The sequence below is a fragment of the Eurypyga helias genome, unplaced genomic scaffold, assembly GCF_000690775.1.
Source record: "Eurypyga helias isolate BGI_N326 unplaced genomic scaffold, ASM69077v1 scaffold6448, whole genome shotgun sequence".
NCBI lineage: Eukaryota > Metazoa > Chordata > Aves > Eurypygiformes > Eurypygidae > Eurypyga > Eurypyga helias.
Window position 1 is genome coordinate 95392 of NW_010266177.1, and position 22361 is coordinate 117752.

A 22361-nucleotide genomic window follows, 5' to 3' on the forward strand; every position below is an offset into this window, starting at 1 on the left:
TAATATCATGCAGCTTTACATTACAAAATAATCCAAATTATTTCATTGCATTCATTAAGTTTTAATGATTTTTCAGGTTTCCTGCAAACAGTCTTTTGAACTAAACTAAACTGGTCTTCTGTGGCAGCCTTACTTAAATTTTTATCTTTTAACAAACATTAAACGTGCTGTGCTTATTATTTTCCCATGAACTGGGGCACTGGTGTCTTTTAACTGTGCCCTCACACGGGTCGTCTCTGAAGTCCTGCGTGTTGTAGCATGCGGGATAACATTTTCTGCTAAGGTAGCAAATGGTAGAGAGAGGAACAATGAGGGCTTTTCAGGGCTGGGTGAGAAGGCATGTTTACAGAAGAGATACAACAATACAGAAACTTAAGTCCCAGTGGCATTTATTGAAATGCAGACTGGCTATGTTTGCTTTTCATTTTTATTTTTTTGAAGGGGTTGGAAACTATGGGGACAGTTTGGCTTTCTTTAGTGGTACCGTGGCTTCTGGTTAGTTTTAACCCCCTTAAAATTTTGACCAGCATCACTAATATAAATCTGTCTCTCATGGGTGGTGTTCTGCGAAAGTCCAGAGGCTGTTTAGGTTGGCAGGTGTGGAGAGTTTACAGATTTAGAGCATTTCTCCTGGTCCAAGACTCTTAACTACTATGGCAAGTGGCTGTAATGGGCAGTCTAGACTTTAGTTTAGGAAAAGAAAAGAGAGACTGAGTGCATCTTGGTAGGAAATTAATCTTTCGGTCTCACTGACGACTGGAGGCACGCTGGTGGAAAAATGTGAGGAGATACCTACTTTCCTATGCATGTGCTGTATCTCTTGATAGACACCCAGATGACTGACTTTTCCGCTATTACTGGCTTTGCAAGTTTTATCAGAAGTAAATACACTGAAGAGAATATATTATAATATTTGAAGTTTTACTGTTATTTGTACCAAAATAAAAATGCATGTGCACACATCCATTCGATCACTGTATTCTGGGTTTTTTCCATTTTTTTTTTAAACCAATCCACTTGGATGCTGCTGCCAACATATCCTACCTTTTGTTACTTGACCAAGAAATTGCTTCTGTATCCCTGATTATACGTGAAAATTCTAAAACTGTAAAATTCATGTCAGGGAACCCCAGAAAGGTTATAAACCCCAGTGATTTTAAAAAAAGAAACACAGTTATCCCATGCAAGCACAAAAGCAATTGTTCAGATTTGAACCACTTAAAATTTTAGCCTGTGATCAACATCTGTTGTAAAATAATTTTGGATCTCCAGTAAAAAGGCAAACTAAAAGCACCCTGAGATACTTACATTTTCTACTCTCTCTTTTTTTTTTTTTTTTTACAGTTAGGCTATTTCTTATGGATTAATTCCAAACTGACTTCTTTTTTGTTTAATATCTTTAATGATACGAAGTTCAGCTACCTTCCTTTGTTGCTAGGTAACACAACAGTGGATGAGCTAATGATGAGGCTGATGGCTGCGATGGAGATCTTCAGTGCCCAGCAGCAGGAGGACATAAAGGATGAGGTGAGCGTTGAAAGTTACTGCAGATACCTACAGCTTCCACACATCACTGGGGATGCAAAACTAACCAGATGTTTCTTTAGCCAATGCCGTTGGGTATGATGTGTTTTAGTGTCTCTTCCTTCATCAGAGTTTAAAAATTTGTGTATTTATTTGGGTCTCTTAAGAAAAACTCCTCCTTCTTGGTTCACTGTCATTTTCAGTTTGTTTCCTTTTTCTGAATATTAGTCAGGAGAACCATTTACATTTGCAGGGGTATTATAGAGCTGAATATGCTCATACAAGGAAATGACAATCAGGTTTTTTCCCAGTGACCATCTTCAAGTCACAGGTAGACAACAAAAGTAGGTTGGATTGATATATCTTAAATGTATGCGTTCAAAAGGGAATTGAAAAGCAACCTTAACCAGAACATGCCAGTACCGAATCACCGTGCAGAACGAGGCAGAACGGGTAAGTGATGACAAGACTTTTCAGAAACAGTGTTTCAATTACACAGCAGCAGACACAGTGAGGTCTGCAGTGGAGAGATGTTTGTCTGTTACGTTATAAATTGAGAGTGACATTTTGAAGTAATGAAGTACTTAGTTAGGAATTTATAATAACAGGTGTGTTGCCATTCAAGATTATTCTTATCCTGTTGTACAGACATTGATTGACAATAATTCACTAAACACATTCTTCACGTTTAAATCTTGTATCTCATTAGTGCGAGATTTACCAATTACGGTTATAATAATACGAAGGCACAGTATCTGCACAATATCTGTAGTTCATGTTTTCTTCTTTATGCTACCTGTAATTCATTGGTAAAGAAATTGACTTTAATTTTGTTAATACTGCATGCAAATTTTAACATGAGGATTACAACAAAAATCCAAGTCACAATATAATTGAATTTTTTATTGTATTTTAACAAGAATATGCTGGGTATGGGGTTTTTTAATGCTTTCATAAAAAGGTGAAATTCACATCATGGGTGAATTCCAAGAAAGGCTCAAAAGCAGAAACTATAAAAGCTGATAGAAATGGAGAAAACAGAAGGAAAGAAAAGGATACAAGGGCAGAGAGAGAGGGGCTGATAAGGGATAGAAATAAGTAGGAGTGGAATAGAAGGAGAAACAGGAGATCAGCACAGTTGTCCAGAGCCAGGGAGAAGAAGATAGGAGCAGGTCAGAAAGGGATAAACCTGTCCTAGGAGGATAAAACCTGGTGGGTTTGAAACTGAGAAAAATCTGGGTGGAAGGGTGACAAAGCTTAAGGAAGGAGAAGACTCTTTTTAAGGAGAGAGAAGACTCATGGCCTTGAGGCCATGATCTCAGAACCAGGAACTGCCTTCTGCTCCCTGAGTTGGACCTTCCCTGGATGGCCAAGATCAGCGACAGCCCAGTAATGTATGTCCCCACGGTGGTGATGTGGGTGTCTCCTGACTTCGTACTCCAGCGGCTGTACTTAATCTAAGTGGGGAGGGAGAATGCAAGATTAATTTTTATACATTCCTCTAAAATCTACCTTTGTCCAAGTCCTTTGTAGTCTTTTCTCATATTTCCTTTTGGTTTTCTATCACTGAGAACACCAGTGACATTTCTTCCCCGACGGGAGTTTTTTCTAACGCACTTTGACATTCAGAAAACTAATGGAAAATTTCATAAACTTTGGGGGCAGGTTTCCAGACGCTGTGGGTTCTATACACAAATAGGATATTTACTTACACCTTCACTCCTCTTGTTACCGGCACGCCGAAAAGGTGATCATGGGCTCTTTCGCCTTTGGAGCAGGAAGTTTAAAACCAAAAAAAATCAACCTTGGTTTATGAAATTACTATTCCAGAGGGGGAGTATTTGACAAGCAGTCTGTACTCAACAGAGGGCTTTACCCTGATACTGTCTTTTTGTGGTTTGCTGCGTAACATGTCGCTTTCTTGTAAGTCTTGTACTTGGCAACTTCAAGTGTTCAAACATCAACACCTTTTCTTTTTTAAGATCTTAGTGCAGTTGGTGCAGTTTTTTTCCCAAATATTACAATAGCAAACAGGATATAGAGTCCGGTTTCTGTTACTGTTTTCTTAATAGCAACAATAAGTCATCATAAAACCACAAGAAGATAAGCAGAAAATTCTTTTGTGTTTTAAAAAGCAAAGTCATCTATCTAACAGCTTCGCTGTAAACAAAAGTGTGTGTGAGAGAGAAACAGAACTGAAACACTTGTAAATAACAGCATGAAATCATTAATGAGTCAGGTTGTGCAGCTGAATTTCTCCACTCTGGATTTTTAACTTGCATGCACATGACAGCTTCCAACACAGCTTTTGCAGAATTCTGTTGAGCACAGCATGTTTCGCAGTGCCCTCTGATGGTTATTTCCGTACAGGGTGACTGTTGCCACTGCCAGCTAATGGTACGGGTGCTCGCCCAGAGGCTGACTGTAGCTGCTTTACAGCCAGTTCCCCGTCCCTGATCATCCAGTGATGGTGTAGGCAGGATGCTCGGAACAGCGCCTGTGGCTTATCTCACCTGAGCGAAGTGAGTCACTTCGCTGGTGGTGATAGTGTGGTTAGCTAAGTCCTGTGCTCTTGTATCCATGTATTAGTAAAATTTACTGGTGTAGCCTCATAAAATTTTAATCAGGCAAATTTGGGGCATATTTCTATAATGTCAAGTGCTAAAATACCATCAGTTAACCAGGGTTTGATTTGTAGATTGTGTTTGATTAAGCTTTTTCTAACACAATCTCCAAAGACATACCTTAAAAACATTGAGATGCCCATGTGTACTCACAGCAATCCAACCTACCTGTCTTGAGGTACGGTGGTATGGAATTTAGGCACCCGTTTTCTCCCCCAAACTTTCTTAAAGGGAGATCAACTGCTGTCCCACTCTTTTCCCTGCCCCTCCAAGGCTTCTGGGTTGGTCACGGGCCACTGGGGCTGATGCTTGCTGCCTATCAGCTGTGTTGACCAGATGGCATTTTGGAAACCTCCTGCCTCTCTTGGAGCACGCGGTTGACGTGCTGCTGTAGATACATGGTCTAGCTGTCATGCTGACTGTTTTTTATAAGTTTCCTACACAAAGTACAATCCTACCGAGCCACAAATAATGGAATACGATCAGCAGCGTACTGACATTGCGCTCACCTGGCACTGCTGATAACTAAGTGGTGGGTTCAGAGGCATCGACAGCAGCGAGGATACAGTCCCACCCCTGCCAGCGCAGCTGGGTCTAGGGTCTGAACTCCAACCTCAGGCTGCACCTGCAGAATTCCTCTGTTTCGTGCATCTGATGGCCGTATCTTCTTGCTCTACCCACATTTGCTCCTCTGGCCCACGCGACACATGTTCATACCTCAACTGCTGTTCAGGCAGCAGGGCTGGGGATTTTTGCAAAGAGGAAATAAATGCCACTGCGGAGTGTCTCCCGTAAGCAAGAGGGTATCTCAGAGCAGGGACAACCGGCCTCTGCCACTGTTGATCAGGGTGTGTACTGAGATTTTTCAGGGTCGGACTTTAAAAAGAGCAAGCAGTATCAGTTCCTCTTAAGTGTCAGTGCCCGGTGCTGGACTTAGGAAAACAAATAATAATTGTAAAATATTGTACGTCCTGGAATGTCAATTTTTAAACACCTTGTTAGCTTGCTTACTTAAATTGGGTAGTCAAATAATCATCTCAGCGTGGCATGACGGGCCCAAGTAGATCCGAGTTAGTTCCTTTGTGAGATTAATGTGAAGCGATACGTGATTAAATCCTGGCGTTACAGCCCAACACACCTGTCCTGGGCCCATCCTGAGCATTTTTTGTCTCGGTTGCCTGAGGAGGAGGCTTCTCAAAGGATTACAGTAACACTTTTTGACAAGCTTATACAGGGTGGAGTTTCCATGTAATGACAGGGCTCATTTGATGATGTCTCAGTAATGCATTCTTTTTATTTTTGCTGTCAACATGTATTACTGTAGAAGCATTGACTGTTACACAGCTGGTCCAACTTGTCCACATTTAAGTAACTGTAGGTCTCTCGTCATGTTTATTTTTGTCGTTGCGCAACACTAGCGCTCCCGCTCTCGGATTAGACTTCAAGGTGGAATTGCAATACCCACAGTTGCTTCAAAAACCTTCTTATTTTTACAAATACCAATTAAAACCTTCAATTCACTTTAAACTATGTCTGCTGACACACTGTTTTCTTTAGCGTAAAAGAGGGGTACTTCAGAATTTTCAAACTGGGAAACGTGTTGTAAACAGACTCTGAAGGTGAGCTGTAGAAGAATGCAGACCTGCAGAGTCACCACCTTTGCTCTCTGATCTTAGGTGACATCTCTTTTTCCTAGATGCTGCTACAGCATGAGGAAAATGTAGGTCCTTCCTGACCAGTATCTGGATGGGGATTGAAAAAAAATATGTAAAAGGAAACAAAAAATCCAGAACAGCAACAAAGCTTCACCTTCTTTTCCCTGCCGCAGCCCTTTGTTCAAGTGTGCTTGCATGTCCACCCCAGCACTTTGTGTTAGATGGGTCTTTATTGGCCAAGTGTTGTGATCCTAATTCGCAATAGGAAGCCTGGTATCACCGTGTCTTCCTCTTCTTCTGCCTCGCTGCTGTCAAATGTAAGGGATTTCCTTCTCTTTTTTTATATTAGAATTTAAACTTTAGCTTCCCATACCTTTTCTCTCTCTTCTTCCAAAGATATATCTCACAGCCACGAAGGGAGGTAAAGAGCATCGATCCTAGTGCATTTTCTCCTAATCTGTGGTCCATTTGGCTTTTCCTCCCTGAGTTCCGCTGCTTTTCTCCACCCCTTACCTGCAGTTGTGCTCTCCGGTTAGAGCGTGGCCTAAGTGCTTCCATCAGCTCTGCGGGAGAACCCTGCAATTTCTGTTGAGGCACCCAAGCTCACGTTAAAATCGGTCGAAATTAGGCATCTGAATACCTTTTGATAATCTGTGTTCCTTCTAACACTGTCATGTGTATCATGGTACGTAGTATTTGCACAACAGGAGGTTATGAGAATAAATACGTGGAATTCATTAAATCCCAAAGCGCAAAAGCATTATGGTGATGACAGCCGTCTAACGGAGATTGTGCTTTAACCCGTCAGAAAATCCAATTAGCACATTTACTAATTATTACTAGTTATAACTAATTAAACTACAGTAATCAAAATTTATTTGATTAAATTTTCCGATTTTTATTTGTAATATGATAGCACCCCAAACGATCGGTTCCCCATTGTGCACTTCCCTGCGCTGACCCCCCAGCTGATACGAGTGCCGCCTTCGAGGGTTCACGGCCTGTTTTGAATTCTGACAAAATGCAGGGGAGTGGCAGAGGAAAGGAAAGCTAAGCCTGAAAGATCTTTGGCTCAGGTGGATTTTTGGCTGAACAGGTTGGTGGCTCCAGTCACTGAATATTCGCTGCTTAATGCACAGCAGCTTTCCCTGCTGTCAGCAAGGGTGGGTAGGTGTTGTAGCTGGACTGGCTGGCACCTTTAAGGTTTGGGATTTGGTTTCTTTCTTTCCACTTGAGGTAATTCCCAAAAATCAGAATCTTCCAGCCTTGGATGCAGGCAGGCAGGGTCCTCCCTCCCGCCCTGCCACATCCTGCCTCCCCACCTGAAGTTCTGCCACCGCGGAAACGTTCCTTGGCTTTGTCTTCGTCGTTCCATGCCCAGCACGTGGGGTGTGCACCTTTTTCTTCTGTGTGTTCCCCATCGTGTAGGTGTAAGTTATACAATGTGCAAGTCTGTCATCCGAGTGAGTCAAGGTAATGTCTTTCCTGCACTGGTTTGTTTGGACAAAGGGGTGTTTCTCTTTAACGCTCCCATGAATAGCCTTAAGCACTTGCAGTTTTTAATTTCAGGAGTGGTTCAGTGAAATGAGCTGTCTTTCAGGTAAGCATCCAGCCTTTGTAAATACACTCTTTTTTTTGTCTTTCTTGTAGCAGCCAGTTACTCACTGATGCTCCGAGAAGTGTCTTCTGCTCATGGTGCTCGAGTTCTGCCTTGGCTGGTTTTACCTCGTGGTAAAACTGCTCCCGAGGGGCAGTGGAGAATAAAGTATAACGCATCTCCCTGAGACAGATCAGGTGCCAAGCTGATTCCTGACCTTAAACCATTAAATTCTGTCTTCAGAAACAACAGTAACTTAGAAAAGCCCAAAAGGGCCAATGCTGACTTTTCCAGCAAAATAACCCATTCAGAAATCCAAGGGTATTGCATATTTTTTCCCCTGTGTAATCTGCAGGAAAAGGGGGCATTGCTGTCCTGGTTGCAGTCGGGAATCCCCCGATTCCATCATCCTGCATCTGACAATGCCTGCTATTAGTGCTCCAGGGGCAACTTCAAGCAATGGTTTAGGGAGTGATTATTGGAGAAGGTTATCCTAAATTTCTTCTTAACCTTGTCTGTAAGTTTTTCTTTGTCTTGTAGCTTTGGGTATTACTCAAGAAAAGGTTTTGTCTGCTCCATTGTAACTACCTCATGAAGAACAGTGTTTACTGCTGTTGCTATGACCCATAACATGCATGATAGCAAAGAAAATTCATAGCTGAGGAGTGTATTCTGTGGATAAATGCAGTTTGGTTTTTAAAGTGTCAACGTCCCATTGAATGAGGGTCCCCCCTGTTATTACGTTGTCAAAATGGGAAAGCAGAGACCTGACTTTCCTTTTAAGGATCCAAGGAGAGTTGTCTCCTCGTCTCTTACCCAGAACCCCTGGGATGGGGACGATGTACGTTCACACCAGCCTTTGGTTGCTGCTGCGCGATTCGGCAGTGCTGAGCGCAGCCCCGGATTCTGGTGGAGGGTTTTTGCATGAGCTGGGAGAGGCCGTGGTCTGTTCCCACCTTGGTGTCTTGGAAAAGGAAGATGGCAGTTTTTCCGTCGGTGCAGAAGTGTGGTGGAGAAGATGGACTGATGTTCAGTCCGTGCTGCGATTTATGTGGGGTTTAACAGGAAAGCCGTCAGCTACCTCGGATTTTGTTAACGGCTAGTACTTATGACAGGTTTTTTAAATGATTGTTAGTGGTGCGACTATTGTGGTTTCTTGGTGTGTTCATCCTCAGTACACTGAAGGATTCCCTGCCAAATGTTTTCTTCTGCTTTTTCTGTCACCATTATCAATTTTCTTTTGTTGCTTTGAGTAAACTTGAGTCATCCTCATACTTTGTATGGTTTCTCTGGAGGAAGAGGTGACTAAAATAACAAACTGCCTTACAAAAAGGAGAACTGCAGTATGTAATGTTTCAAATTTGTCTAAGGTGTAACTCAAACCAGGGAATATTACCATTTTGCCGTAACCTCCGTCGAGGAGGCGGTTCCTGTAGAGCGTGAGCAGTATTAACAGAACACAGAAAAAAGGTACAAAGAGACATTTCATAGGATTACATCTGCTTCTTACCTAAAGAAATGTGGATTCCAGGTTTGGTTTTAAGGGCTGTTTCAGTCTGAACAGTATTGTTACAACGCGGTGTAAACCTCGGTGGCATGGTCACTGGCTTTTAGATGTGGCTCACATATTTCTGTGAGGACCAGGCAGTCATGCGTAGTAATTCTTCACATTCCTGACATCTTTTTCATAATCCACTTTTAGGATGATGATAATTGTGATGAATAGGGAGAAAAGATTTTTTTTAATTTTAAATGCCTGCAATTCATGTTTAAATTATTGTTGTAGAATCTAGAGCATCAGTATTTTTTGCAGGTGTCATCCAAATTATATAAATTAAAGCAATTTCAGAAATTCTTTGGTGAGGTTCTCTGCAGGTAAATGAATCCTTTGCTCATCAAAACGAACTTCTAATAACTTCCTGCAGTTTTCTAGGCAGTTTGTAAAATAAAAGCCAGTACTCAAATTCTTATCTCCCTGATTTATGTGTGTTTTTTGGAGTGAGTCTTTAACAATTTTAATAAATTTTTTATTTTTGAGGGTTGGTTTGGGCTTGTCTGGGATTTTTCTTGTAAACTAAAGTAACTGTATAGCAATTGCTAGCAGTCATTGAAGGAAAGAGCCAGTAGTTGCAGTGATTGCATCTGATCTTCCGGTTTTCTCTCGGGTATTACCGGACTTGTGTGACCTTTGAAATCCGGTTAGTGGGTGAAGTTAGTGTAGGATACGTGAAGTTGTAAAACACAAAAGCTAAATAGCCTCTCTGCAGAACAATTCTTAGTATTTTTTTTAAATGCTGTCCTCTGGCAGATTGCCCGAAGCCTGTCTTCCTTTAGCAAGATGGTTTGGGAAGATAGTTTTGTCTCACCGTTCTAAGCTAAATTTATGGTACGCTTATGAGAAGCCTCCGCATGGGTAGTACAAAACCTTTTCCTTCACTGTTATGTTCCGACTACAAGAAGAGTTGGGAAAACCCCTGGGTATTGAAGAAGCTTTCACCATTTTTGTGTAACAAAAATGGGACCTGAAATAATGAAATAATTAAATTAAAATGAAATAATAATTATTTCAACATCCCCCTTCTCAGAAATGGAATATTATTGTAGGGTAGTTTTTGCTAGCAGATATGAGGTAATTTTTGAAGGTATTCCATGAACATGGCACTTAAAGGTCCAGGGAAGCCAGGAGGGGAATGGGTTATTTGGGAGTTATTGGCCTTTTTACATTTTGCAAGAGTTATTTCTACTCATGCCTTAGCTTGGCTGAACAAAGTGATGGATTATCTATCTTCTGTGAATGAAATTGAGGACACACTGATTGTAGAATAATCTTGGGTCCTGTTTCTATAAGGAAGAAGAGTTTCTTCTAAAAAGATCTTGTTACTTTCCAACTGGAGGTTGTATACCTTTTCCTGCAGTTTGTCCTTTCCTCTTGCAGTCGCATGCTACTTCAGGGCTTTCTAATCACTAATATGTTAAGAGTTTGGTGTGAGGAACATCTTGGCATGGTTGCATGACATGAGAGTAACAGCTAACATGTGCTCCTCCCGTTTAGAACTGACGTTTTGCCAAGTAGTGACGTTTCGGGGAGAAAATTAATAATCACTTGGCAAAATGCTGCCTTTACGTGGAATAAACCTTGCAGGTGAACGAAAAAAATCACGTAATTCTTGAAAAAGCAGTAGGCAATAGACTTCAATTTCTGAGAAGTGCAGGGGACAGATTACCCCGGCACAAGCGCTGTGTTACTGCTGGCTACAGGCGACGCGAGCTGAGCCCACCAGCAGTCTCACAGCTGAGTCGTATCGATTTTTGTAGGGACCTGTGCAGCCTCTGCAGGGCTCGGGGGGGGATTATAAGATGTAAGAGGAGTAAGCACAGCGGAGCAGCTGCTGTCTCTGGCTCCGGGGGCAGAGAAAGAAGCTATTGATTGTACACTTTGCTTTGTCAGACATCACCCCAGTGCAGTTATTCCAGCTTTCGGGGATATCCACTTCGTGATCCTCCACCGTATGGATGATGCCTTGCTTTGCCCGTTGCCTGGTTTTAGTCAACCCTTGTTTTTTTTATGCTGTGATCATTAATAAGATGCTTTGCTGGGTTTGCTGGTTTGACGTTGGCATGCTAACCTCATGTCCCTTGTCTGCCTGCACCGTGTGCTTGGGGCACTTCAGAGCAGGGCTTCCTACTTTCCCATCTTTCTATAATATTCAGCACAACGTGAACCGAGGCCTCTGGATGATGTTTAATAGCCATGACCCTGGATGGATCTGACAGGGTGTTCTCACCAAGGAAGGACCTGGGAGCAGGCCTTCTCCTGCAGGACAAGCCGTTAACTGCCGTCAGTCTGAGCGAAGAGCAAACTAAAATCCAGCCTCATCCTTTAAACCTCGCCCTGTCCTTCCCTATGACATGCCCGTCCAAACTGGCAACTGTAGGAGTGAGATCCCTGCGAGATCCTCCTCAGCACCAGCCCACACATCCCCCTCCCGCAGCCCACATGACTGGCGCGGGAGGAGGCCGCGCTGGCCACGGCCCTGTTAAGGATGGCTGGGCAGAGAGCCCGGCTGCCAGATCCAACCTCAGGCTGGGGCTCGGAGACGCCAGTCCGTTACGTGGCGATGGCAACGCAGCTTTAGGTCAGCCAAGGTCGCCCTCGAGGCATTTCTGAAATCACTTCTCCTGGCTGTGGTTAGATGAGTAGGGTGTGCAGATACTTTGAAGTCGCTGGGGTTAGCGAGTGTGGGTGAACATGAAGATCTTGGTGCGCTGTTTGCTGATGGCTTGGGGGTGTGTTCTTTCTTTCTTTTCCTTTAGGATGAACGTGAAGCCAGAGAAAATGTGAAAAGGGAGCAGGACGAAGCGTACCGCATCTCACTGGAGGCTGACAGAGCGAAGGTGTGTGCAGGCTGAAGTGATCACGTGAATGTCAGGACGGGAATCCCCCTGGTGCGGAGGACTCTGCCCGACCTCAGTGCTGCCTTTCAGACGAGGCGGCTGCTGTAGGAGCTGCAGTTGCCTCAGTGGCACTAGATACAGTCACCTGGAGCACCTAGACCTGACTGCATCTTTTTGCTGAAGCAGTCCTGGCCCCACTTATCAGTTGAAATTGGGAAAGGAATGATTGGAAAAGACTATTTAATAAATGTCCTATTTCTTACATTAATTTCTGCAGAGAAGTTGAGCGGTTTCTTTGCTGTTACCGAGCTAATGCACACCATTAACCACATCTCTGGGAAGCGAGGCCATACATGTGTGATTTCTCTTTGTCTCTATTAGAGGGAAGCGCAAGAGAGAGAAATGGCAGAGCAGTTTCGCTTGGAACAGATTCGGAAAGAACAGGAGGAAGAACGTGAGGTGAGATGTTTTACCTTTTCTGACAACTTTTGGGTTCACGAAGGTTACGGACATCGCAACTTTCACTCAAAGTGCACTTTTTATGTGAACATCAGTTTTTATTAACTAATTTCTTACCATGCATATGAAAAACATAGTGCTTTTATGTTCTCTCACCTGGGTCTGCGTTACAGCAGACACGAGACAGGCCTATTGACAGGAGACCCGTGAAACGAGCTCCAGAAACGGTGGAGTCTCCGGGAACCTCTAGCCTTGCTTCTGCAGGCACTCAGCCCTTTCATTGCTTCCCGGAAGTAACACAAAGCCTGGTTGCAGTTCTGATCAAGCAAATTGCCAAATTCAATCTGGGAGATAACACACTTAAAAAAAAAAAAAAAAAAAAACAACCTCTAGAAAATGGGATTTATGGTACATTTTTAAATTTCTGAACAGCCCTCTACAGAATCTTCCTTAGAAGTAAAATCATGTTTAAACAAACACTTGACATCCCTAGGCCTATAGAAGAAAATAGAAACCATGTGCTGTGAAGAGAACTGTTCCCCAAACCCTGTTATTTTGGAGATTCTCCTGATTTTGTAGATTCTGAGTGTCCCAGTGCCCGTCAGAGCCAGCTCTTGCAGCCTCGTTCAGGATCTGGGCTGGCGCCGGTCCTAGCTGTGTGTCTAGGAATTTACCTAAGGCATCCTGTACCCAATTTTACTTCTATTATTGACCTGCTCTCTGTCACCTCCCGGCAAACACAAAATATGGTGAAAAGGCTGGGGTGCAGCCATGTTTCTTCCCCTGAAGACCACGCATGTGTCAAAGGATGATAAAATAGCCTACTCATTAAAATATTTCCATCTGTTCTGTGAAGTTCTTGAAATACAAGTCCTTACAGAAGCGCTGTGAAACAGTCGATTCTTGAAAAAGACTTTGAAACCCTTGAATATCATTTTCAAGGTAAAAGTGATACGCACATAAATGTCTTCATTGGAATGACAGTTGACTGGGGGTCGTCCTTCTGGGCATGTAAGATTCTGTGAGGAAGCTGGTAATGACTACAGGGTGGTGTCACCATCCCTGTTGAATTATCTATTTCCTGACCACGTTTCCAGTATTATATCAAATATAAATAAAAAAGAAATATTAAAAATATTTATTCATTTATATGAAATAGCAGAGTTCCAGTACTTTTGGTGGACTTAACCATGACTTCTTTGCTTTAACTCTCATGGATTACAGGGGTTTGAAATTTGGAATTAGGTTCTTATTTAATTGTACACTGAGTGGAAGCCCTTGGAACTCATGGAATCCTGAGAACTGTGTCCAGAATAATTGTCATACGGCCGCTCGGAGGGGTTAATAGCAGTTGAAGAGAAGTCGGGGCTGCAGCAGTCGCAGACATTGAGCTGTCGGCTCACACCCAGATTCCAGTAGGAAATACGGTTTTCTTTTTTAAGGCAATTTTGCCTGCATAGAAACAATAATTAATTCTGCTGTATTATGTCTGCTCCTGAACCTTCTCTGATACTTTGGCCTTTTGGAAATTGTTTTCTTACGGAGAGGCTGAAAGACTGGTCTACGTTATCAAAATATACCTGGGCTTCCCTGTTTTGATGTAGAGCACGGTCATGAAAATAATGGGCTCTGTTTGCTTAGTAGAACAAAAGGGATTTTAACAGTAATGTTTACTAACCCGCCCCGTTTTCAAGTATACAGATTACTTATACTGCATTGTTCTGCAACAGTGTTTACTTACAGAGGCGGCTTGATGTTCAGTTCGTATATTTGAAATCTGACTATTGAGCTACTCACATACTGAACATCTTTTTATCAACAAACTGGAATTGCTTGTTCAGGTCCGAGAGCTGTTAATGTGATCCATCACATCGTCGTTTTCTGGCGGGGGGTGCTGGTACAGAATATCCACTGTAAATTGCCATTTTAGGCTGCAGCCGTGGAGACTAGTTGCTTTGGGGAGCGACGCACTCTTTGCACAAAGAGAAGAGCTCTAATGAGCTACTGTTGTTTATTTTTCTATAATATAATTGATTGGGTTCAGTAAATAATGTAGCATCTGTTGTTATACTGTGTGGGGAAATGTCAAAACAGAAAGATAGTAAGCAGGTGGTTGAGGATGGAGAGGGAGAAAATTAAAATAGAATCTATTTAAAATATAATCTCTTAGTAGATGAGCAAAAATGAACTCGAGTTCTATGTATAAATATTTATACTGAGATATCATTTGCTCCGAGGTTTGTGTGTAAGAAGTAGACTGTTTTAAACCCTCTGCAATCTTGCCCAGTCCTTTCCCTTGATGTGATCGTCCTCCATCAGTTTCGGTCACTAAGTGACCTTGGGGAGGTGTTCAGAGGCACAAATAGCAACTGTGTGACTTCCAGGTTCCTTGAGACCCTGGGTAAATCCGTGCCTGACTGCCTCTTCGGTTCGGAAAATTGTCTTCTGGGCAGATTTTGGTGGAGGCAGTGGGACCGTGCTGCTGCTTCCATTCACGGACATTCTCCTTAACGGCTGCCTGAGGGGACAGTGTGACAGCGCTGCGTCCGAAGGATGGTCTGACTTTGAACGGATGCCAGTGCCTGTCCCTGAGTACCGACAGCACTCGGTGCCCTCAGAAATCAAGCCCACCTCGTTCAGCAGCCTAATATCAGGCATCAATTTAAAAAAAACCTTCTGACCAAAGCATTAAGGGGGTGGTGGCTCCCGGAGGCAGAGGGCCGAGCGCACAGATTTGGCTCCTCTCCTTAAAATCTTGATGTTAGCAGGAAGACGGTCAGACATGGAACGTTATTGCTGTTTTGGGGCCGATTTCATGCAGAAAATGTGCACACCTGTGCTTGGAACCATCTTCCTGCAAATAATAGTAACTGCCTGCATGAAATCGTAAAGCTCCCATTCCTGTCCTCCCAGTTTTCTTCTTTGGCCATTCCTACTTTTCCATGTACTCTGTGTATCTGACGTACCTCCGTGATATTTTTCATTATGTCTTTTAACAGTGTTTTGGTTTATTTAGAGTCGGTCTCCTGTGTACATTTCTTTTTACTCTCGGCAACCGCTGAGGCTCGGGTCTTGGCTGCACGTGGTCCGTTACTCTGTGGAGGAGGAAGGCACCTTGACAAGTGCATTTGAAGAAATACTTTTACTGCCTTCTAATTTATACCCTTTAAGGAAGCAATTGGCCACTTGACAATTATTCTGTCATTCAGATTTTTTCCAAGGCTTTCTGCCAAATGATTAAATTACTTATCCCCATCGTGCATTAACTGTAGACCTAATAATATGTGTTATAAAGAAGGATTTATTTTAATTAGTTGTCTGGTGGGCTGTTATTAAGGAGTGAATAAAAATGATTTTGTCATTGAGACGTAGAACACAGCTATGGCTCTGGAGCACTGTGGCGCTTCTTGAAGTTCTAGAAGAAATAAATAGAAACGCCTTCTGGCCTTTTCTTCCACTGCTAGCGTTGCAACCTAAACGGTTATTTTTCCTTCCTTAGGCTATCAGGCTCTCTCTCGAGCAATCTTTGCCTCCCGAACCGAAGGAGGAGAGCACCGAGTCCGTCAGTAAACTGCGCATTCGGACGCCCAGCGGAGAATTCTTTGAGCGACGTTTCCTGGCCAGCAGCAAGCTGCAGGTTGTCTTTGATTTTGTAGCTTCCAAGGGATATCCCTGGGAGGAGTACAAGCTGCTGGGCACCTTTCCGAGGAGAGATGTGAGTAAATGTACCTTTCAGGAATATGTACCACTACTTCTTGCTCCCGTGTGTTGGATAACAGTGTGATACAGCATAGAAGGTACATGATACGTCCGAGCGTGAGCGTGCTGTCAGCAAGCCAGGTGCCACCCCGCCAGCATACAGAGCAGGTGTTGCATACAGAACTGCCTTGAGAAATCTGTTTGCGGTGACACTGTAAAAAATCCTCTGTTTCTGAAACAAACAAGCTGTGGGCTGTATTCAGTGAAAACTGCCCAAGTACGCACGGCCAGTGTCGCTCACGTCCTGTGCTGAAGGAAGCCACGTCGACGTTGGTACGCTGCCTGGGTCTGTTATGGGCTGGTACTTCTGCTCTTCCCGGTTGTGCTGTTTTGGTGCAATGTCACGTTCTGAGCAAGGCAGGCCCCGTGTCAGACAGTATTCAGTTATGAGGTCATCAGTACTTTCTAATAAATTATTCATTGACCTGTTACCTAATACCAGTAAATAATCATCTCTATCTCCTACCTCGAAATTCTAGCGCTGTACCCACTGTCACCGCTTCTCAAAATCAATACTGCTTACAAAAGTCAATTAGATTCTGTTGATCTACCAACAGATGTTTGTGTGCTGGTTACTGAGTTTCTCTGAAAATACACCTCTGTGTTTCCTGCTCTATTACAAATGGACTTTCATCTCTTCCTTGGCTGTTGTTACAGCAAAGCTGGAAGTCAGTGGGTCCAGCTGTGCAGGAATTGCCTGGAGCCCCACATAAACGGCGGAGGCACCAGGCGGCACAGACGGCAGTGCCGAGCTGAGCAGCGCTGGGTGAAGTTCAGCACCCCTTGGCCGTACGGCTGCAGTGCTGCAGCTGAGTTGAGGCAGCTCTGGATCAGCATCTGGGGCGTCTCCAGCTGACTGGTTAAGCCATTTTTCATCCAAGGAGCTCGATAACTCCAGTTGCATTTCCATTTTGTTTCTCATCGCTGCCCCTGGAGGAGGGCTCTGATTGGCGTGTTTACAGTGCTGGTTTGTGACAGATACCTCTTGTTTTGTCATTTGTAAGTGCTCCATCGGGTCACAAGTACTCCAAAGCGGACGACCTTGTGGGTGGATGTGATTCCTGACCGGTTTTTGGCATAACTCTGTGAACAGGATGGTAGTGCTTACAGCTTTTCTCCCACCTTGCCTTATAATGAGAATCCTAATCAGTCAGACTGAAAAGCAGCATTTAAGGAATCTCATTAATCACTAATTAACTTTACTCCTTAAGCATGTAATATCATTTCCAGCAGAAGCAAAGGCTACGAGTCAGATTGCTGGTAGTTCAGTTTACCTGACAGAAGGAAAACAATCTTTTATAGCCTAAACAATGTTTTTGTTTATTTTAAATATTCTGCAGGTCGTAGCTGCCTACCTGTAACATATTTACGTCTTAGTACATATTTAATATAAAAAAACCTACAAGTATATTACTCTAACTTTCTGCATTGGTCTTGTGGTCTTGACTGGTTGTTTCTGCGCTTAATCGCATCAGCGCCATTGTTAATTTTAGTACTCTGTAACAAACTCAAAAATCTCTCTGATGACTCACATAAGAACAAATTTTTTTAAAAAAGGAGTGGAAAAGAAAGCAGACCACTAAATTAGAACAGGCTGGTATTTTCAGTACATTCGGGAAACTGCCAGGGAGAGATGCTGAGGCAAAGACAGGAGACTGTGATGGCAGGATACGGAGCCGTTGGTCTGTTGTGTGGGAAGCAAAGACCCTGTCATCTTTTTTCTGTGATTCCAACCTAATAATGCCATGTATGAGGAGTCACATAAATGATTCATGCCCATTGACTCAGTGGCTGTGTATGAATCCGGTTGCCATTGTGACCACCAGAGCTACAACAGACGAAAACCAATCCCCAGGGGTTTGCGAACCATCGGGAACTATAAATGACATCTGCCACGTTCCCCCGGTTTGCAAAGCTGGAAGTGTGCAACTCCGTAGTCAGACTTGGAAAAAAAGAAGTTACCGATGAATGCCTTGGAAGTAGGATAAAAGTACCTTCCCCGCCCCAGGGTAAAAGTACACCTTCCCTGCCCTAGGTTCTGTGGTACGTAGTCTCTTAAAAATACACCGCAAGGTGTCAAGAGCCTTCTGCTCTGTGATACGTATCCCAAACACACATTGAAATCCGTGCAGCAAGAGCAGAGCGCTTGGGTTGTGCTTCCAGCAAACAGCAGCATTTAAAATGCCTGTTTGTATTTACACTACACATAACATTTTTGAAAAAAAATACGTTTGAAAGTATCGGAGTTACTTCGCTGGAGTTTTTGCTGCCATAAGACGAAAAGGTGTCTTCCCAAGTTGGTATTTTTGTCTCCCATCCTAATCTGCTTACAGTAACATACACACCTCCAAAAGTGTTTCTGTCTTGTTGAAATGAGGGAATTAACTTCAACCAAATAATAAACTTGTTAGAGTGTTTTTACCTGCTTTTCAAAGCCATCAGCCCTGACACAGTGTTGTTGAAGTATTTTTACTTCTTTGGTAAATAAAAATTCATTAGTTCTTAGTTCTATGTTCCCGTTGCTTACACAGATATCCTTAGCTAACTTAAAGTTGGTATCATAACCCTACTGTAAATACAAACTTCTACACGTGAGTAAATACACAGATTAACCTTTTCCAGACACTACTTGTAGATTTTAAAGCAGCAGTGACATTCCAAAGCAGGTAAGCACATGCGGCGACTTGTTATTGGGTCTTTGTCACCAACCGTGGTGTTCTTTCTGCTAGGGCTGAAATTAGGTATTAACTACCTCCTCTCCCAGTGCCGTACCCCAGGCAGCGCCGCGGACCGCTCCAACGGGCGGGTGTCACACGGGTGAGCCTGAGTCGGCGGGTGGCTTGTCCCTCTAACGTGTGGCAAGCACGTCTTCCGGAGCGGAAAGCTGTATGGTACCTTCTTTGCGTACCTCTGAAACGCACCCGCAAAGGCTGTATGGAAGCAAATGCGCGCGCCGTTTAAACATGTGCCCATTTTGGAATTGCAGTTCCTTGCAAGAATTGCTCTGATCTTCGAAATGCGCGTAACTAACAAAAAGAGCTCGCTCTCAGCGTTTTAGCATGCTCAGTCAACCTTTTCGCTCAGTATTTCTTAAGTCCCTTTCTCTTAAAAGGCTCCCCAAGCACTGGTTTGGGTCGTCCTCTCGATCTGCCAGCTGCAACATTCTCCTCCTCCTGGTAGCCTGAGGCCTTCCTGGATGATCAGTTCCTCACTTCCTTCTGTGGGGGAGGGCTGCAGAAGTCTTCCTGAAACTCTCTAACCCTCACGGACCGGGCATTTCCCCACCCCTCAGGCTGGAGGTGCACCGCATCCGGCTGAAGCTGTAGGAGGGATGTGCAGAACAAATCTACCCAGAGGGGCCTCGGCCACCCTGGTGGGGTTGGTGATACCTTGGTGATGGTAGCTGTCAAAGCCAGGTCCTGCACCCTCCCTCTTTTGACAGACTGTTTTCAAAAGACTGCGTTTATGAAGTTCTTCTGAAAAATCAAGATTGCAATCCTCAATTTCTTCTGCTCATTTCCCCTTAAGGTGGAGCACCAGTTATGTATTTGAGAGTTTGCCTTTTGCAGGCACGGTATTAGGGACTTAAGCTCTTTATTTACTGTATCTGGAGGCCCTGGTAAGCCAAGACTTCTACAGTATTTCACATTTTATTTTTCTGAGCCACAGCTTAGGATCAGGTGGCAGCTAAGTCACTTAAGGTTATTTAAATGCATCTAAAATGTTGCTTAATAATTCAGAACCAGTTTTCTCTGTTTAGAGTATTAAGATTTTTTAAACCCTTTTAATTAACCAATTTCAACAGCAGTTTAAATAAACAGAAACAAAAAATCTGTCTCCTTTGAAAAGGCAGAAAATAAATTTAACTCAGATTGCATGTCAGTTTAAATTAGGTAAGACCAGGGTTTCAGTAAATTTAGGGCCAGACGATTCTTAATATTATATGGCAGTATAGAGTAAGATACTCCTCCAAACCCCAACGTGATCATTTGTTCCTGTGCTCTGGCAGGAGTAATCCTCCGGGGCACCCACAGTGGTGACGACAACGCGGCAGGATGGCAAGCTGAGCTGCAGCACTCGGCTCACGTCATCCTGCCTGAGCAGGTAACTGCCCTCTGTGTTCCCGGAAAGGTAATGCCAGAGCGTGACCCCCACGCTGCTATGCCAGGTAGTGTGGGAATGCGGTGTATCGGTTCTAGGAGCCATTCTCTGTGAGGGTCATTCTGCATCCCACCCAGTGCACACTACTTCCTCAAAGAACCTACTTTTAAACTCATTAGGTGGTGTTTAAACTCTTTAAATGGTTCATGGGATAGTTACATGTTCAGGACCATCTCTGGCTTTTAACATTCCTTCCCCTAATCATCGTCTTGGGAAGGATGGAAGAATGATGTCACCGTGAGAAAGGATCCATGCAGTGTCACGGTTATACCCAATAGCACTCTTAATAACTTCACATAAATCAGGAACGTAGCTTGCATATCTGTCCTGTGGCAGAGGAGGATTTCAGATGAATGACGTATTTTTCCGATATGGTCAAAAAATTTGAGAATGTTTTTATAAGTTCAAGGAAAATTTAACATGTGATCCATGCAATTTTTCCAGTCATTTCAGTTGCTGATGGTTGCGTTTCCTACTACATAAAGTAATGCTCATCTGTTATTTCAGGTCAACATAGACCTGGTAGTGGCATGTGTTATCAGCTCTGATCTAGTTTACATAAGGCCACAGCCACCTACATCCCTCCTCTTGTCACCTACAGCTGTCCTGAAGTCAATAGTACCTGCCCTTGTCCTTCCTCCCTTTTCAGGATACACTGTTTTATTTATACAAGCAGTTAGGTTTGGTTTTGTTAAGACACTCAGAAGTTGCCTGAGCAGGTTGGCCTTACCAGACTAGGATGTCCCATGCCTCCCACAGAAACACTGTGATCGTTCTTCCTGATGACTCGTCACAGTAGAACGGTCGGATGGATTAACCTCGAGTGCAAGAGGAATGGGCCACCCATCCCTGCAGCCAGAACGTTGAAGCATGTGCAGCCCCCGGGGTTTGCTGCTTTTAACAAGTTCGGTGCTCACAAAGAAGCGTATCACGGTCACGGGTGACACGCCTGCCCCGCTGAACTCAGCGGCAGTACATTAGAGCGTATCGGCTGGATTTTGATTCTTGAGATGTGGTGTTTACTTTCGTGGAAATTTCCGTATAGGTAGTCAAAAATTCTGCAGGTATTACAGAATGATTTTTCATAAAGTTTTCTTCCAGGACGGACAGACTTGGTCTGTCTTTTCAGACCTGGGGCCTCTGCGTAGGTAACTGCGATGCCCAATGAGAAAGGTTAAAGCCGTCACGTATCGGCTCCCTGAGTGGGGTTGGAAGGGATGTCTTCCTCGCCTCGCAGATGTAAGCTCATTCTAAAAAGAAATAGAATTACAGTCTGTAGGTCAATATAGTTTCTGATCTCTTACGAGGACTCTGACTGCGGGGAAGGTCTAACCAATCTGGGGAAGGAGGTGCCTTTCAGAGGAGCTCGTCTGCTTCAGGCTCGCTAAAGCAGGCCAGCATTCACCGCAGCGCTGAACACTCCAGGCGCTATGTGAACGCTCAGTTGAGTCATCCTCATTAGTTACCCCAATGACTAATGCCAACCATGTGATTAATACATTCCACCCAAGCACATCCCTGACCAAAAGTGTTCTTTCATTCAGCACTGCCCCGTTTTACAAAACATTTCAGGGCAGGCGCGTTATTGTTCCCAGGAAGATGCCTGAGTTGAGCCGCAGAGCTTTGCTGTTGTGTATGGCATTATCCAGCAAACCGGGCTTACGGTATTTTGTACTCTTTTCCCAGAATTTATGCTTAATGTCAATTTTGTGGTGTTTTTTTCTCCTCGTAGGAAGAAAATGTAATGATAAAATAGCAATAAAGAGCCTTTCTAATGGTATGATACTAAGAATGCTGTGTCTGGTTACCAGAAAATTTAATGATCTCCTGCTGTTTTGGTAATTGCATAAGTAATACATCAGACTAAATCACCAGAGCAGTCTTAGGCCCGCTTTTTGTTCTATTTACCTATCTACCAATCTCAATGTTATACTGTAGATACCACTGTGGTATCTGAACATCTTAATCCTTTGAACTTGTGATAAAAGTCCTTTCGGATTGTTTTTCCATGCAGTTAATAATTAAGTGCATGTGAATCCAGTCTTGGGCCGTTCTCCCGTGAGTGGCTGTGTTCACATCCATTCCCCGCCGGGATGTATGCAAAGCAGAGCTCTTGAGTTCATCGGTAGTACTAAACGTATTTGTACGTTTTCAAACCTCCAGAAGATGTGGCTGTTTGCTTCCTTT

General features: G+C 43.5%; 1 protein-coding gene across 1 annotated transcript in view; it reads left to right on the top strand.

Moving 5' to 3' along the window:
• Nucleotides 1-22361, top strand: part of FAF1 (Fas (TNFRSF6) associated factor 1) — a gene marked incomplete at its 5' end in the record, with an annotated part of 124572 nt that overhangs the window by 95222 nt on the left and 6989 nt on the right. The window contains 4 exons of the mRNA XM_010156975.1: nt 1439-1527; nt 11715-11795; nt 12177-12254; nt 15754-15969. Of these exons, the coding sequence (XP_010155277.1) occupies nt 1439-1527; nt 11715-11795; nt 12177-12254; nt 15754-15969 (464 nt within the window). The remainder of the gene's footprint in view (nt 1-1438; nt 1528-11714; nt 11796-12176; nt 12255-15753; nt 15970-22361) is intronic.